Here is a 17,228-nt window from a genome sequence, read left to right on the forward strand (position 1 = left end):
CTGTAATGGCAAACCTTATAACCCTAAAGACGTACTATAGGTACCTGCACTCACCTGCACCTTTCACTTCACTTTCCTCTATTCCCCTATCAGCAGTTCTATAAGGCATTCACTCTGTGTAAAGTACCACATCACCTTCTAAAGGTTTGTATTGAGGTGAATATCGCAGCTACAAAATAACTGGTGTTTGTAGGGGCCACTAAGGAGGAAGCAACCAGCTCTGTGGTTGGGCTGACATGTGTGTGCAATCACCTTCTGTTTCTGACAGAGCACATACACTCAAACAGAAACACATACACATACACGCAATGCACAAACAATATGCAAAACTGGATGTTAATTTTCATAACCTTAACTTCCACACAGCGTTGGCACACATTTGCACACACACACACACAAGCATATGCACACATGCATCCAAGCAGAAAGGGAGACACACACAGACATTCTTTTCCCATGCTTGCCGTCACATTGTGAAAATGTAACTGTTGCTTGATGGAGATAATGTGATGTATCGTAGAGGACATACACGTCATTGAATGCCTTATTTTCCACAAGAGCACTCGGCAGCCAGTTCTTCAAGCCAAAAGGTACGTAAATCTACTGCTAAACTCTCTGGTTTTTGACTTTATGTTCATTCATGACGCACATTGCACTGCAGCATTGTTGGTAATAATTAAACTGTGAACAATGTATTCATTTCTAAACTTCACAATATTTAAATGGTGTCATTTTTCATTTTAGTTCTTTTTAGTTTGTTTTTAGTCCCATTTCCTGTTAAACCAGTAATATGTCACCTATGTAACGACTTGAAGATATGCAAGACAGCATGTCAAACTAAAATTATACTCTGATTAATGTTTTAATCTGGATTATGTGACCACATATGAGCAACATGTAGTATCAGTAACATATTTAAATGTATGCGGTGTTGTGTCTTGAGTTAGTTAAATCAGTTAAATCTTTCTCTGTTTCTCTTTGTTTCTGTTATTCCTGTTTCTGGAGTCAAGTCAGTTTTAATTATATCACAAATTTGGGGCTTTAGAGTTTGTACAGCATGTGACAGCCTCTATCTTTAGATCCTCCTTTTGGATATGGAAAAACTCCCCCCAAAACATACTTTAACAGGGGGAAAAAATGGAAGAAATAATGAACACTTTTCTGATCTTTTTCTCTATCACTATCTCTAATTCTTCAGCGTTCTGTGTCCATTTCCCTCGTTCTCTTTGCCTCTTGTCTGATGTTCCACCCTCTCTCTATCTAAGATGGCTTCCATGGTAACCCAAAGCCAGCTATCCATGGCCATGAGCTCCATGATGACCACAAGCTCCTTACTCACAACCTCAAAGCTACCGGATGATGATAAAAATACTGATGAGTACCACACAGTCCTCCTGGCCATCTACTCTTTGGTTCTACTCATCGGGACCATCAGCCTGAGCCTGATGATGCACATTATGAAGTCCAGCTCTACGTCCATCACCTCCATCGCTGTCCTCAACCTCATCTTCACCCACTTCACCTTCCTTCTCACCTTGCCCTTCCGGATTTACTATTACGCAACTCACAACTGGAGCCTGGGCCACGGGTGGTGTAAAGTGATCAGCGGCATGATCCACATCCACATGTACATGTCTTTTATCTTCTATGTGATCATCCTCATCACGCGCCTGATGACATTCTACCACAAAGCTGAGCAGGTGGCCTACTTCCAGAGGATTCATGCACTCATTGTAAGCGTTGTGGTGTGGATGGTGGTGCTTGTCGTGGTCCCTTGCATAATCTACTTCTCCTATGGCAAAACCGATGAGGAAAACTTTTTGGGCAACGCAAATACCACTGCAACACATTGCTTCAAGTTTGGCGTAAACATTAAGTCCGGTGCCAAGGTGTTCAACTACATCATAAGCACATTGATCATAGTGGTGGCCACCGTGCTGACAGCCCTCCAGGCCAATGTCCTAAGAGATTTATACAGGAAGCATCGCCAGGGATGCACCTCTCAGCAAGACTTTGGGGCTCAGCTGAAGAGTCTGTGCTTTGCCCTCATCATGGTGGTCTGCTTCATTCCCTACCACTTGTTCCGGCTGAATTACTTAGAACACATTGAACTGCAGAATGTCAATGAGGTGTTTTTGAGTCTGACCACTTTTAACTGTTTGGACATGCTCACCTTCTTGGGGAAGAGAACCTGCTACATGTGCTTCCCGCGAAAGGCTATCTAAAAAAACTGTTGATGCGATGTGTGTGTGTGTGCGTGTTTATTTGCTTTATTTTGTAACTTCATTTTACTTTACAGTTCTTTATTGCAAACTTTTTAATGAGACATTTGCTCCATAAAAGCAGAGAATAGGATATAACATCTATTTGAAAGCACATAAGAACAATCATTAAAGCAGATTAAGAGAAACTTTAAAGTGCACCCTCTCCACTTTTTTTTTATAATGTGACCCATTAAACGCATCCCTCAAACTGTTCCTTCACTGATCAAAATATTGAAAGAATTTGACATGACAGGAAGCTGTCTTTGGCTTTTGACTCAAAATGAATGAACTCTTGCCATCTGCTGGTCTTTGTATATACTGCACAGGCTTCAAACTCGGAATCTGTAATGCAAGATTGTGCCATTGATCTTTAAGTGCTTAATGTGAAAGATTTAAGACTTGATGTGAGTGAAAATGGAAAATAAATATATTTCACTGTATTTGCTAACACATAACCTCTGTGTACTGTACATAGTTGAAGTGTTCAGCTCCACAGCTGAGATGACAAATAAATGTCTAAAATTGTTACTTTTTCACCATTATTTTGTGAAACATTACCTCAAACCTCTTGGATCTCTTACCCTCTGCCATCGGAGGTGGCCCTGGCTGACATGCACATACGCACACAAACACACACACCTGGTGATCCTTTTCCTTTTGGTTTTTATGGCGCTGGGTTACTGTTTAACATCTCCACCCTACTTTGAGTTTGTTTAGTAAATCGATCTAATGACAGGGCTATGGTGGCGCCATCCAATGTGTCGGTCCATGAATTATAGGCTGCTAGGCTCTCCAACCTTCCCTTTTAATGTTGTCGAAGACTTTTACCATTTTCCCATTCTTAGTGTCACTCAGACTAATGTCGCACTGAGGGGCTGCTCACTACCGGAGTACGACGGTACACCTGGATAAATGCACATCCCAGACGGAAACAGAAACACAGGTAAGTCAAACTGCTCCTGTGAAGTATATTGTCTTTGAAATACAAAATATCCACATTGGCTGTAAGAATTACAAAGTCTGTTGTTGCCTTTGTGGAGGAAGTGAAGCTTACCTTTAGCAGTTTCTAAAGGAAGTTTAGTAACGTGTTCTGCTAAATCACGTGGTTTTGTATTTTGGTGGTAATATGGTGGTAATCCCCCTTCACACACAATTCAGTTGCTGCGATATGTCCAGTAACCAGAGCTGCTGTACTTTTGAATTGTAGCAAATATACTGTGTGTGGTTGTTCAAGTCTGCTAGAATTTCTGTTGTGTTTTGTCCAGTGTATTCAATGACACAGTATTCTCGCCTCTCTGTCCGCAGACAGCATTTTATGTAAACAGATAAGATAGACTCACTTTGTCACGCACGCTGTGCTGCAGAGATCATGTGGTAACCCATTTCATCTGTGCAAGGACGTAATCTGTATCAAGAGCAGTGTTACAGAGCAACATAGTGCTAAGCAAGAAGGTAATACAGCCGCATTGTGTTTTTCTCCTCTGATGCACTACCAATATGATACTACCACTGAAAGTACATACAAATAACTTAGTGTATAATAAAATAATATATTGTGACACTCTGGCCTGCATGTAAAAAATTTGAGGAAACTGTCTGCTGTTGAGCTGTTGTTGACTAGTGTAACTTAATACTTAATACTATAAACTTAATTCACATGTTTTTATTCATTTGCGCAAACCCTGAACAACATGGCAACAAATAAAAAGCAGATATGCAGTTAATAATGTTTATTTTGTCAAACTAAAAGAATAATATTCAATAGAACCATGTATTTTTTACTATTGCAGGGGTATCAGGAAGTAGTGGTTTACTAGAGTCAGTTGGCTGGCTATTAAAAACTCTAATCTAAATAGAGGCGACAGTATTATGGCCAATTCACACAGAGATAGCCTCTTAGCACTGGGTTTTATGGTTTCAAAGAGCTTTTGGTTGCTAGGCGGACACAAAGTTTCTCAGTAATGTCCTGCTTGGTTTTCTGCTGAAGGAGTCATAATAGCAAGTATTTCTATGAATGTGTAATTCATGTTTTTCTCTAAATTTTTTAATTATATTCACATATAAAATTTTAAACTCAGTAAGCTTCCACATTATGTTTTTGCTAGTAGACTGGGATGCAGGTTTGCACCAAAGCATGGCTGAATACGTTTTCAGTATATTAGTGAGGTGAACAAAGTCTTTATAAACAGCTGATCAGCTTCAGTCTTTGGAATATTGTATCTTGATCCAAATAAATCAAGAGGAGGGTTGGATTTGTCAGGTATTCAAAATGTAGAAAGAAAAACATCAAAGGCACTCATCATTACATTCCTCGGCTTGTTGTCCTTGAGGCTAAAGAGAGCCTGTTTTGAATGAATATGAACACTGGAATTTTATCTGATATTGTACCTGTCTACAAGCCTCAAAGCACAATGAGTCGTACTTTCTTTTTGTATATTAGACCCGACCATATCACATGATAGGCTCTTGGAAAACTACTCACTTACGTGCAGTACACTTTACCCCCTCTGTCTTCATACATTCAAGCCAGGTTTATACTTTCTAATCCTAGTTTAATGCTGATATAGTTACATTTATCTGACGTGATGATAAATAGAGTCCAGTATACTCCAGTATACTCATGCTACAGTGTTCTGTGTGTGAACATGATTGAGTGAAGAGTAAATTCTTCTTCGCTCTCCACAAACCTGATGAGTCAGGAGGCCTGATCTCACTGCCTGGTTAAAATGTAATCTCTCTGTCACCCCCCCTTCCCCCCTCTCTTGTCTCTGTCTCTCAACCTCAGTATTTCAGCCTCCCTTATTAAATAATATGTCTGTTATTACCCAGTGAACGGATACTCTTTATGTCCAGTAAGTAATCTGTGCTAATGTGCATTCTGATATAGTGCCAATATATTACCCCCACGCCTGCTCATATAATATAGGTGCTTTTCTAACTGGCCCACTCATTACTGATGGAGGGCATCAAACCTCTTATCATTTACAGCCTTCTCCAACACAATGCCCCAAACTGATTACCTTTAAGCCACACAATAAGATTCAGTGCAACATAATAATACTCAATTCAAAATGGGTGGGTTGGGACATTGTAACTGGTATATGGTAGTAAATTAGTGTGTGTTTACAGCATCCCTGTCCCAGAAGGAGAGGCAGCTCACTGACAACTGTTTAACTTATTGTTTTTCTGATTTCCACTTCTGATGTCCCCTGCCTCTCTTCAGTGTGAATTTCTCAGGAAATGTGTTGTGTTGTGTTTTTATAGTAAGAGAACCAAAAGCAGTGTGAGAACTATAAACTGTGTTTTACATGCTGCTCCTCAGGCAATGTTTCCCCTAGTTTTACACAGCAGATTGGCTCATCATTCTTAAAGGAGAAGAACAAAGACACTGTGAGTCTTGAAAATTCTCATTCATTTTAAGCAGCAGTAAAAATGTTGATATTTTTTATTTTATTTATTTATTATTTATTTATGCATTTATCTGCAATAAATCCAGGTTCTAAAAGTATTATTAAATCACAACAAATGATTTAAAAATGACTCACTGGACACTTTAAATATTCCATTAACTAACAAAAAATACAAGTAAAAACACTGTGAGGTCTCCACTGGAGTGTGGTCAGTGAGGTTAATGCCATTTGAGATGTTTACGGTACTGTATATGGCTATCTTATTTAGAAATACGTAGAATAAAGTTTTATCAACAGAGGGTTGGATGTAAACCAGAGGAGTGTGTTTGTGGAAGAGTTAATGGAAGCTATCAGTTTTTTCCACTTCACTTTGTGTCTTTATAGATTATATCTGCTGAGGTGGTGGTGCTATTACTCTACTATTGATTAGATTAGGAGGCCTGAGAAGGACATACACACACACACACCCACACACACCCTCACATTCATAAACGTATGTGCCTGTAAGAACAAACCCCCCCATCGTGCACGCAGATCTACGCACACAGGAGCTCACCAACATCCATGTGAAGTGCAAGCTGTCTTCCAAAATCTGATGAAATCTATCTCATGGTAAAACATAAAAGAGGTAGAGGAGGAGAAAGGAAATATCTCCTTCTCCACTATCTATCCATCCCTGTGATAAGTGCAAGGGAGAAGGACAGATAAGTAATTTGCAATAAGGTGAGAAGTCTCAGCCACAGCTCCTCCCCTCTCTTTGTTCCTGGCCCAATCACATGGGATTACAGATCTTTTATGCCAGGGATCTCCTCCTGTCATGTCTGTAAGACGCAGATGAAGCAGAGACCAGCAGGTAGGGAAAAAGAGAGAGAGAGAGACTTTAGAGTGACCTGGGAAAATTAGAGAAGAGAGGAAGACCAAGTTGAAACAGGAATGAAGTATCCTCCTGCTCCTCAGAGTAAATCTCTGTTAGATATGGAAGTAGCCAACTATTGTGAAGGCCTGGATCCCTCATACAGCACGCTGGGCTTTGAGAATGCAGAGGTGCTCTATGGAGCGGGAGGTAAGTACGTGTGTAACACCTACACACACATGCACACACACATACAGAAACCAATGTATAAATAAACAAGACATGCCCATACAAACATTAACTGAGGCACAAATATCTGTTTTCCAGCATGCATGTTAAGCTGGACATACTCACATACAGTATGACAGTGGACAGATAAAACAGATACACACACTCAATCTTTATAAGCACTGATATGTAGATACATAGACTGATAAGCAGCTCAGTCACACATTTCCCACTGTAAAGTGGGTACCTGCAAAGTGGCTTAATGGGCAGAGAAATGAGAAGAACCTTGTATTGTGTATCATCTGTAGCCTCTTGATTAACATGGTGTATCTTTTTAGAAGGATGTGGGATGGGCCATCCAACTCAGAACTGAGTGAGGAGATGTGTTTGTTTGTAAGACTAGATATGTACTGATGAGGTGAAGTGAGACCAGCTGAAGGCAAATGAGTTGCTATTTGCAGAAGAGGAAATCAGCAAGGGTTAGCTTTTGCACAAGCGCCATATGCCTAAATTAAGTGATGGGGAAACTCATGACATTTCAATGTTGGCCAGTAGTGCGTGTATCCAGTTGCCTGTTAACACTGAAACAGTTTAGGCAGGAATTGCAGGTATGTGTAATAAAGATGTTTTATTGAGGAGCAAGCACACATCTCAGTGATGCACTGATGTCACCTCAGCATGTGGACGGGAAGTTAGTCGAACATTGACTCGTCTTGCCTCGGCGCTGCCTGACGTGGGACTGAGAGAGACGTGTGTGGGGGGATGTGAACATGTCTGTGTTGATGCGTCTTGAGTTTTTACATACACATGCTATGATCACTGTTTGTGTTCTATTTAGTAGGCTTTGACTGAACGATAAATATGCAGACAATGATGATGATTATGGCGGTGATATGCTGCTGCCGATAATGATAACGATCATGATGATTATGATCATGTTGATAACAATGAGGAGATGACAGTAAAAATAAAGACATCAACTCGAATGTTTTAAATGCCTGGCAAGTGAACTGCCATTTATTCTTTTTCTTGATTTATGTTTTGCAGATACATATATTGTAATGTACAATTCAAACACCCCACAAATGACTTTGCACAAACTTCGTAAGATGCTGTAATCACATTGTGTCTGTGCACTTGTGGGTATATGCATGTGTATTTACCTGTGTGAGTGTTTTTGTGTGTCTCAGACAGCATGCCGACAGAGCCGAGCCTGCCCGGTCCAGACGGGGTCAGCAGTAACTGTGCCATCTGTGGAGACAAAGCCACAGGGAAACACTATGGAGCCTCCAGCTGTGATGGCTGTAAAGGCTTCTTCAGACGCTCCATTCGCAAGAGCCATGTCTACACCTGCAGGTACAGATAGCAAGAATTTAACTGTGTGAGCACACATACACACATACACAAAAAAAGACAGCACACTAAAAATCATGCCACACCTATCATACATGTGTGGAAAGACACACAGTGTCAACTTGCATAATTGTGCACATAAACATGCCCCTGTACATGTGCACCCTTAAGATCATGTGCAGATATCTAAATAGAACTCTTAAAAGAAGCTGTTTATATCATTGTATGTTGGTTCAGGTTCAGCAGACAGTGCGTTGTGGATAAAGACAAGAGGAACCAGTGTCGTTTCTGCAGACTCAACAAATGCTTCAGGGCTGGCATGAAAAAAGAAGGTAGGGAAACCTCCCTGCTGCCCCCTGGACAAGAGAGAAAGTAGAGAGCACTGAATGGTTACCTCATGACCATAAATGTTTTTTCTTTCTTCCATTTTGAAACTAAATGTTTACATGTAGAGATACAAAATAGAAAGTCAATTTTTTGTTATATTTTGTACAAACACCACCAGTTTTTCATGGCATTCATATCATTTGGATGTAGTTTATTTTTATTTTTTTCCACTGAGACAAGACATTGTCTTAAAACTAGCAAGCGACACTGAAGGAAAGTCTGTCGTCAGAGAATCTGAAACCTGCTTCAAGATGGTTGAAATTGGCTCAGCCATAAAATATGTGATTACTTAGTGTGTGTGTGTGTGTGTATTTATGAGGGGTATAACCTTGGCACAGAGTTTTATGACACCTAATCATGTGTTATTCAAACATGTTGTTCTGGATTGCAACTGGTTAACGTTTGACTCCTCTTGCTGATGCCAGCCTATGTGACTATTTTCCTAAATATTAACTGCCCTGGCGTCTGCTGTCATCGTTTGCATTCTGGATTTCTTTTTTCCCCCAACTCTCAGCACTCTTGACTACCAACTTGAGAAAATTCTTGAAAACGATAAAAAAGGATAGTGACCTGAATATTTGCAGAATTACTGGACTGTTTAAAATGTAATTAGTTAATTATTACAAAAAGTAAATTACAAGAGTTGCTGTCTCTCCGCTATTGATTTATCTTTCTGCGCCATACACATAATAACTTTAGCTGTTTTATTTCAGCTGTACAGAATGAGAGAGATCGGATCAGCTCCCGGAGAAGTATCCCTGACTCCCAAGACTTGCCCCCCATCACTATTTTGGCACAAGCAGAATCACTGTCCCAACAGGTAACACATTTCTTTGGGAATTCCCTATTTTCCTACTGATATATGGTTGTATGTGAGCTGATGTTAGCGTCATCAGTCTGCACATAATGCACACGATGCACAAGTAAAGCAACGGATTGTGACCCAAACTATTATTTTCTGTCTCCATCCAGATCATTGTTCCAGTTGGAATAGCTGACATATCAGAGCAGAAGTCAGCCACTGTTGGGGATGTTTGTGACTCAATGAGACAACAGTTGCTGGTGTTGGTGGAATGGGCCAAATATATTCCTGCCTTTGGAGAACTGCCACTGGATGACCAGGTAACAGGGATGTGGAGCATGATGGGTAATCTGTGATTATGCTATTGTATTATTTCTATCTCATGTTTGTTTTTAGAAGCATAAGTTAAAACCAATACCTTTCACACTTCAGTACTTTTGTTTAAAACAGTTCTGAAATGCTGTCTTTGTATATTGGTTGGGTGTGAGTGTGCTTGCTGCTCCAACAAAGGGCTCATTCTGTCAAAGCACTTTCAGTTTGGATAGACGACAGATCCTCTTTAATCAATCTGATGCACTCGGAGGTGATAGAATATTTGAAGCAATGATTAAATAGAGTGTTAGAGATGTTACTTTAAATTAGCATACAGAGACTGCTCAGTGTAGTCTACGACTCTACAAGTACAGTGTGGCCCGTATTTAAGGGCCAAAGGGGATGCTTTGTTGCATTGTTTATGTTCTTTGTTTAACTGTGTGTGTGTGTGTGTGTGTGTGTTAATCTGCAGGTGAGCTTGCTCAGGGCTCATGCAGGTGAACACCTCTTGCTCGGGGTCGCCAAAAGGTCAATGCCATTCAAGGACTTCCTGCTTTTAGGTACAAACTGACCACTAGAATGGCATCTTATTTATATGTGGTGCAATCAGGTGGTTCAGTACTGCTCAAATGTTGTGTTAGCTGAGAATGATTAACTAAAGGTTTATGTTTCTCTGTGACTTAAAAAATGTCTCCTGTAAATGGCATTACTCATTACTGGGGCATATACCAACATAATACTGTAGGCAGATCTGTCAACTGCATACACCCAAGCACACACACATTTTGCATTTTTATACGTCTGAGGACCTTCCCCACACCCTTTCACCATAACCTTGACTGGAACCCATAAATAGGCCTGACAAAACTCTACATGATTCAACTTATCTTTCTCTCAAGGCTAAGAGTACAAAACTATTCCTTTCACCCTTCCTCACAAGCACACACCAGCACTCCACCCTATACACACCCAAATACCTTTCCCTCCCAATTCAATTCAGTCAATTCTCCATAACACAACCACTGACCAATACTCCCTGTGTCTGCAGGTAATGGCTGTGCGATCCACAGGAATAGTCCTGAGCCAGAGATCTGTCGGGTAGCCAACCGAGTGCTGGACGAGTTGGTCCAGCCCTTCCAGGATATTCAAATAGATGACAATGAGTATGCAGCACTCAAGGCGATTGTATTCTTTGACCCAGGTAATTATAAAAAGTAACGCTGAGTACTTTTAGCCATCAGGGGATTTGTGAGGTACAGGCAGCAACAAATGTTTACTCTTCCGTCTGTTTGTTACAGTTAGTGAAAAGCTGGGTACGGTATTTTTAGGGAACTAGAGCAATACTGCGTTAGGTTGCGAAAACTACTTGGGCAAGATTAAGTTTAGTTGGGATTGGTAATAACATTGTGACAGACTTATGACATCCAATATCTGTTCATGTGTTATGATGTGCTGATTTGGGATTGGTACTGTGTAATGACCCACAAATTTACCAGATTTGTCATTATTTCAAAAATGTATTAATTCATATTAATATTAAAAGCTAATTAAATTACATAAATATCTTGTTTCGAAGTAGGTTATGCATTCATATTACAAGAAAAAATAGCCAGAAAAACAAGGTAAAATACGAAACGAAACTAAATAAAATGAAATACAAAGGTGGACAAAACAATATTAAGATTGTAAAAGATTTAAAATAAATAACATATAAAATATCTTAATGATATCTTGTCCCATACCCATTGCCATTTCTGTCCAGATCCCTATTTTCCCAACCAATCCCCATCCATCTGGTTACATTTCCCCTCAAAGTCAGATCCCTCCTATCTCCCTAGCCTAGCGTGACCACAATCCCTGCCCCCATCCCGTGTTACCTGCCCCCCTTCTTTCTCCCCTTCACTAAATCCCCTCATTTTGCCTTCATGCCCCAGTTTGACCATAATCATTCCATCAATTCCACTCATATCCTCAATTCCATCCCTGATCTTTCTGTTTTTTTTCCTCACCTTCCTGTCCTTCAATTCCCCCCCATCCATCTCCCCCTTAATCCATCCCCCACTTCCACGCTTCACCTCCCAATCTGCAGATGCAAAGTCTTTGCGGGACCCATCGAAGATCAAGGCCATGCGTCTGCAGGTAGGTTGAGCATTTGACTCTTGTAGCTTGTTGCAGACCTGCAGTTCTTTTCTTGTATGTTCTATTATAATTTCCAGTGTTAAGGCTTGATATTTAAACAGACTTATTATCACTGTTCGTTATACTATTTATTTTATTTAGCATTTTTGCACATTTGCAAATAATACATCATTCAACTTCAAGAACACAGGCAGTTTGTTGACACTGATGGAGACTTGGCCTTGTATGTGTGCAGGTCCAGATGAGTCTGGAAGATTACATTAATGACCGTCAGTATGACTCCAGGGGTCGTTTTGGAGAGCTGTTACTCCTGCTGCCCACCCTGCAGAGCATCACCTGGCAGATGATAGAACAGCTCCAGTTGATTAAGCTCTGTGGCCTGGCCAAGATAGACAACCTGCTGCACGAGATGCTGCTGGGAGGTGAGACTGGGCCCATGTCTGTGCTTGTAAAACTGAATGAAGCAATGTAAAAAACAAGAAGTATAGATATTCAGCAAAGTTTTTCCTGGTTATATACAATGGGTAAAAAAGTTGGGGGCTTTGCAGAAAGATGGTATAACTTTGTATAATCCACATATATATTAGGCAAAGCCAAAACAGACAACTTGCTACGTGAGATGCCACTAGGTGAAATCTGCAAACGTATCTAAATGTGTGTAAATAATGAAGTCTGTAGTTAAAGGTAGAATGCATCAAACATATTCTAAGCAGGGCCATGAAAGACAACTCAAGCACAACATGAGGCGTATAAATAAAGTCATAAATAAAGGAAATAAAGAAACAAAAAATATCTTCCACTTTTTGCTATACATGCTAAAAACAACTCCAGAATACGACAACCTGATTTAGAAGACCATGTACAGAAAGAGCTGCGTGTGTTTTATTTTTCAGCATCCTGTAGGAATGTGGAACAAAAAAACCTGCTATTCAAATATTGTTGAGATGATATTATATTTAGTAATGTGAATGTGCAACTGATGCTGACATACATACATATATATATACTTAACAGTTTGAAACCAAAAAACAAGCTTACCAAACCAAACAATTAAGAAGTTGAAATGACATAAAGTCTACATCTTATAAAAATATCAAAAATAAGGGTTGTTTTCCTTTTTGACATATTAAATTGTGAAATGCAATGACCCCTTAGTATGTAGTGTGAGTGACACTGATACACGAGCACGTTACACACGTTATACGCTGCTTATACAAATTTCTCTGCTTTTTAAATGAAGATATGGAAGTCTGACTCAATTACTATATGAAACATGCACACATGTAAATACACTACATAACAAAAACTTGCCGTCTTCAGTTGAAGTTGATCGTTGATTGATGAGTCACTGCGTTATGTGTTCAGGCCTTACGTCAGAGCCCACACACCTGCACCACCCAGCACACACCCAGCTGGCCCAGGACCCTTCGACTGGACACACGCTGGTCATCAGCACCATGCCCGTCGCTCACACTCCACTGATAGGTAAGAGCCACATAACTCAACAACTGTACATTCACTCAGCCAAGCACAAACCCTCTGACACACACACACACACACACACACACACACAATCAAAGGGAAGTTGATGTTCAATTTATCTCTTCTCATGAAATGTCACAAAACTGTGTGCCAGATGTGTTTCCATTAACTTAGTAGAAACTAATAAATATGCATCCTGAAAGTGAAAAAAACCTATAAAAATGTAACATTTACAAGAATTGATGAGTATTGGCCATATTGTATGCTTTCATTTAAAAATAAAAAATGCATTTGGAAATATTACACCACCTAATGGCCACATAAAATTGATGAGAACTGTATCTATAAAGCAGCAGCTGTATATGTAACATGTCCCATGGGCCACAGTGGATACATTATACAATTACAAGTATGTTATACATAATAGTACATTATACTATATAAATAAATTACTTTTTTCCCTTCTACATTTTAATTTGTAAAAAATAAAATAAAATAAAATGCCCCTGCCTCTCTTCCTGCAGCCTCTCCAGACACTCCCATCCCATCGCCCCCTCAGGGTCCTGGCCCAGAGAACTACAAACACTTTCCCCAGCCTCTTTGTCCTCCAGCGAGCCCCTCGCCTTCCACACAGATAGACCTCTGACTTCCCCCTGCACTCTGTCGAAGAAGCTGACATGGGATCAGTTTCCTTGTCCCCTGTTCATCATCCCAGCCATGGTATAAAAATTATGAACGCAATTCCTGTTCAGTGTCTGTGGTTGGATTTTACCCTGCTGGTGGTGTTGCAATAACTAAGACATAAATAAAGCTGCTTTGTGCAGCACTTTCAAACTTCAATATGTCAGTGAACTAATGAAACACCAAACTAGGGTTTAACAAAACATGCTGTGCATTTTCGTGGTCACTTGAAACTAATATACTAGGTTTCATATCAGCATCTCGGTTTTGCAACACTTTCACGTTAATAAAGCAGATGCTCGTCGACATGACGGCAATTAAAATGTAAAACAAGTCTGACCTTTGCATTGATGAATAGTAGATTTTATCTTGCTTGATGGGGCATAGATGCGCAGAAAATACCCTCGGTCCTTATGGTTCTTTATGTACGGTCTATCACTGCATGTCAACTGGCGAGTTCTGATAATGTGTAAATGTACCAAATATCATATAATCATAAATTGCAGAGGCAACAGCAAAAGAAAAACTCAGGGCTTTCTGTCAACAAATTATAGCTGGCCATTAAACAGAAATTGAATACTCTGTTTTGTTTGTACAGTATGAATCAGTAGGACCTATTACACCTGTAAACTGGTCTAAGATCAGTTATTGGGTCCTAAGAACTTGAGAAATGTTGCTGATTTTCAGGATTTTTTACTTAAAAACACATTATATAGTGTACAGAGGAAATAACAATTTTTAACTGTTGGATTTGTGAAAAAACAAATGAGATTCAATGGTTTATATTTAATACTGAGCCATGAAAACATTTAACTTACACAGTGGCACATAGATATTCTTAATATACATGTATTCAGCAGCTAAAACCTATTATAATGGGGTACAATAGTTTTTACAATAGTTTGATCAACATGATAATAATAATATCATTTATAAATAGTTTGCAAAGACCTCGTGTTAAACGCAAAAAGAAGTGTGAATATTTTAATAACTTACTGTACATAGTCAAATGGATATAGCAAATATTTGGATCATCAACTTCCAGAATCAACTGTGTGTTTTTATTTTGTTTTGATAATGTGTACATTTCTTAATTTATACAGTATATTGATTAAAATGCAATTTTTAATACTTTTTTGACTATTTTATGTGCAATGAATTGATTGAAAATGCATAGTTTACAGTACGTACAGTGAGAGACTCATAGAAGTCACAGCATGGTATGGTTCAGTAGCGCCCTCTTGCTGTCCAGTCAGGAAATACAAAAGGGTACCAAATGTAAATGGTCTTCTTGTAAACATTGTATATGAATCAGTACACCGTGTGAAATGAGTATGCATTCATTCATTCATTTTTCTATCTTTTTTAAAATAGGGAAAAGTAAAGTGTGAGATGGAAAAAGAGAAATTCCTTTCCAATCACGCATTTATCTGTCGCTACAGCAACAACAAATCATTTCAGTGGATATTGCTAGAAAAATGGAAATTGACATTTTTTCATATTTGATCCTGAAAGGAAAACAATATAGACAGACAGACTATGATAAATTGACAGAATGTATTTCAATATGGTCTCTGCACATGGAAGAATACTGAGTGTGGTTTGTCCATTACTTCCTTCATGGAAGTCATCATGCTCCCTCACAGTCCCATTGGTCAGGGCTATACAGTTTGTATCCAAAGCTTTATTGGCAAGCTATTGAGACTGCACTGCCGGATGATGCTGCTCATCTAAACTCAAACTAGTTTCCCCCACTGGCCATCTGAGAAAACACACTTTAACAAACCCTAAAGCCAAACCAGAATGTAAAACGATAACTTAAACTGAAACTGAGCCGGACTGGGGCCAACTGTACTTTATGTCCGTCCACACACAATCATCTTCTTGGGGTTTGTGTGTATGTGTGAGCATTTATGTGCAGTGGATGAGACCAGGGGATAAAGCTGAGAGCTCTTATGCTCTGTATATTGTTGTGCGACTCAGAGAAAACACTCAGGTTATTTATGGCAGAGGAGATGATGCTGTCTAGAATCAACATGGCCAAATCCTCCTATCAACTCCATAATGGACAAGCTACCTGGCTTAGGTCAAAACAACACCACCCACAACGGGAGGATGTGTGTATGCATATATACTGTATGTGTGTGTATGCTCCTACCTGCAATTTATTTATAATCTTTGCGGGTGTCGTGTGTTTTTGGAAGTGTGCGCATGTGTGTGTACCCAGGGAGCTTTAATCAAAGGCCTATAGTGTGGAGATGTGGGGGCCCTGTCTCTTTTCTTTTTCCTCAGATAAAACTGTGTGTTAGCATGCCAGTCACATATCTCATCTGAGACGCACCGCTCTCCTCCCCACACCTCGCTGCTGCCCACACTGACAGCACCCTATTACACACCAGTATGACGCTCGCTCCACCTGAGGAGGACGACGAGGGATGAAGAGTTAGAGGGATGGAGGAGCAAATGATGGACAGGAAAATTAAATATTTTTTTTGTCTTTTATTATTTAGTTGCATCTTAGTTTGACTTGTTAATTAAGGCTGTCATTTTCAAAATGATTCCATTTTCTACTGAGGCTAGCTGGGGATTTTGTGTGTTGTGTACTTTTCTTACACAATTTGAATTTTGAAATTGGTGCGACAGATTTATAATATATCAATACAAAAAAAAATCTCTGCATATCAAGAGGCTCTTATTTGTTAGGAGACACTTTGAAACAATAATTTACTGTCAACTCACCTGCTAAATGAAAATGCATTGATGATGAAATGTATTTGCTTCCTGAAGTAAGTGTACTAATATTAATGAGTTATCAGGGTCGTGGTTAACTTTTTGTATATATTTATTTTATCATTATAAAAACAGTTTAAAACATGCAACGGTTTGACCTGAGTTATTTCCACTTTCCCCGTCCATCAAATAACTGATCCATCCATCTATTCACCCATCACTCCATCCTTTCCTCCTCTCTCTTTTATAACCACTAGATGGCAGTACAAGTCTGTGGTTTCATAATAGACAAATTGTCCTTTAACGGCTGTTATCAATGTACTTTGCCCTTCCTCTGTCATTCTATGTCAAAATAATAAAAAATGGAAAGAAATGTAATGTAATCAAAAAAAACAACCTTTAATCTTATTTTAATACTATGAGCATCACTTACTTAGTTGCAGCATTTAAGATGACACTGTGTATATATCAATCATTTCATTTAAAATCTTGTCAGCAAAAGTGAGAAACACACTGACATATGTTTCATGTTTTTTAAAATGTATAATATGACTATTAGCATCTGCAGTTTAACACCCCTATTAAAG

The 17,228-nt window shown here is 39.3% G+C and overlaps 2 protein-coding genes across 2 annotated transcripts; both read left to right on the forward strand.

Moving 5' to 3' along the window:
- The first annotated feature begins 569 nt into the window (after positions 1 to 569).
- Positions 570 to 2,225, forward strand: gpr141 (G protein-coupled receptor 141). The gene is made up of 2 exons (XM_070928589.1): positions 570 to 590; positions 1,266 to 2,225. The coding sequence occupies exon 2, from the start codon at positions 1,266 to 1,268 to the stop codon at positions 2,223 to 2,225; it is 960 nt and encodes a 319-aa protein (XP_070784690.1). The 5' UTR covers positions 570 to 590.
- A 4,382-nt stretch (positions 2,226 to 6,607) lies between these two features.
- hnf4g (hepatocyte nuclear factor 4, gamma) lies at positions 6,608 to 13,876 on the forward strand. Its single transcript, XM_070928018.1, has 11 exons — positions 6,608 to 6,737; positions 7,946 to 8,111; positions 8,346 to 8,440; positions 9,209 to 9,315; positions 9,468 to 9,617; positions 10,082 to 10,169; positions 10,658 to 10,810; positions 11,699 to 11,748; positions 11,984 to 12,170; positions 13,114 to 13,233; positions 13,755 to 13,876. The coding sequence occupies exons 1-11, from the start codon at positions 6,608 to 6,610 to the stop codon at positions 13,874 to 13,876; spliced, it is 1,368 nt and encodes a 455-aa protein (XP_070784119.1).
- The last annotated feature ends 3,352 nt before the right edge of the window (positions 13,877 to 17,228 follow it).

The sequence above is a fragment of the Enoplosus armatus genome, chromosome 21, assembly GCF_043641665.1.
Source record: "Enoplosus armatus isolate fEnoArm2 chromosome 21, fEnoArm2.hap1, whole genome shotgun sequence".
Lineage (NCBI taxonomy): Eukaryota > Metazoa > Chordata > Actinopteri > Centrarchiformes > Enoplosidae > Enoplosus > Enoplosus armatus.

Coding starts and splice junctions, on each gene's coding strand:
- gpr141 (XM_070928589.1), top strand. CDS start 1,266: ATGGCTTCCATGGTAACCCAAAGCCAGCTATCCATGGCCATGAGCTCC.
- hnf4g (XM_070928018.1), top strand. CDS start 6,608: ATGAAGTATCCTCCTGCTCCTCAGAGTAAATCTCTGTTAGATATGGAA. Junction 6,738..7,945: donor GGTGCTCTATGGAGCGGGAG/GTAAGTACGTGT, acceptor TGTGTGTCTCAG/ACAGCATGCCGACAGAGCCG. Junction 13,234..13,754: donor CGCTCACACTCCACTGATAG/GTAAGAGCCACA, acceptor CTCTTCCTGCAG/CCTCTCCAGACACTCCCATC.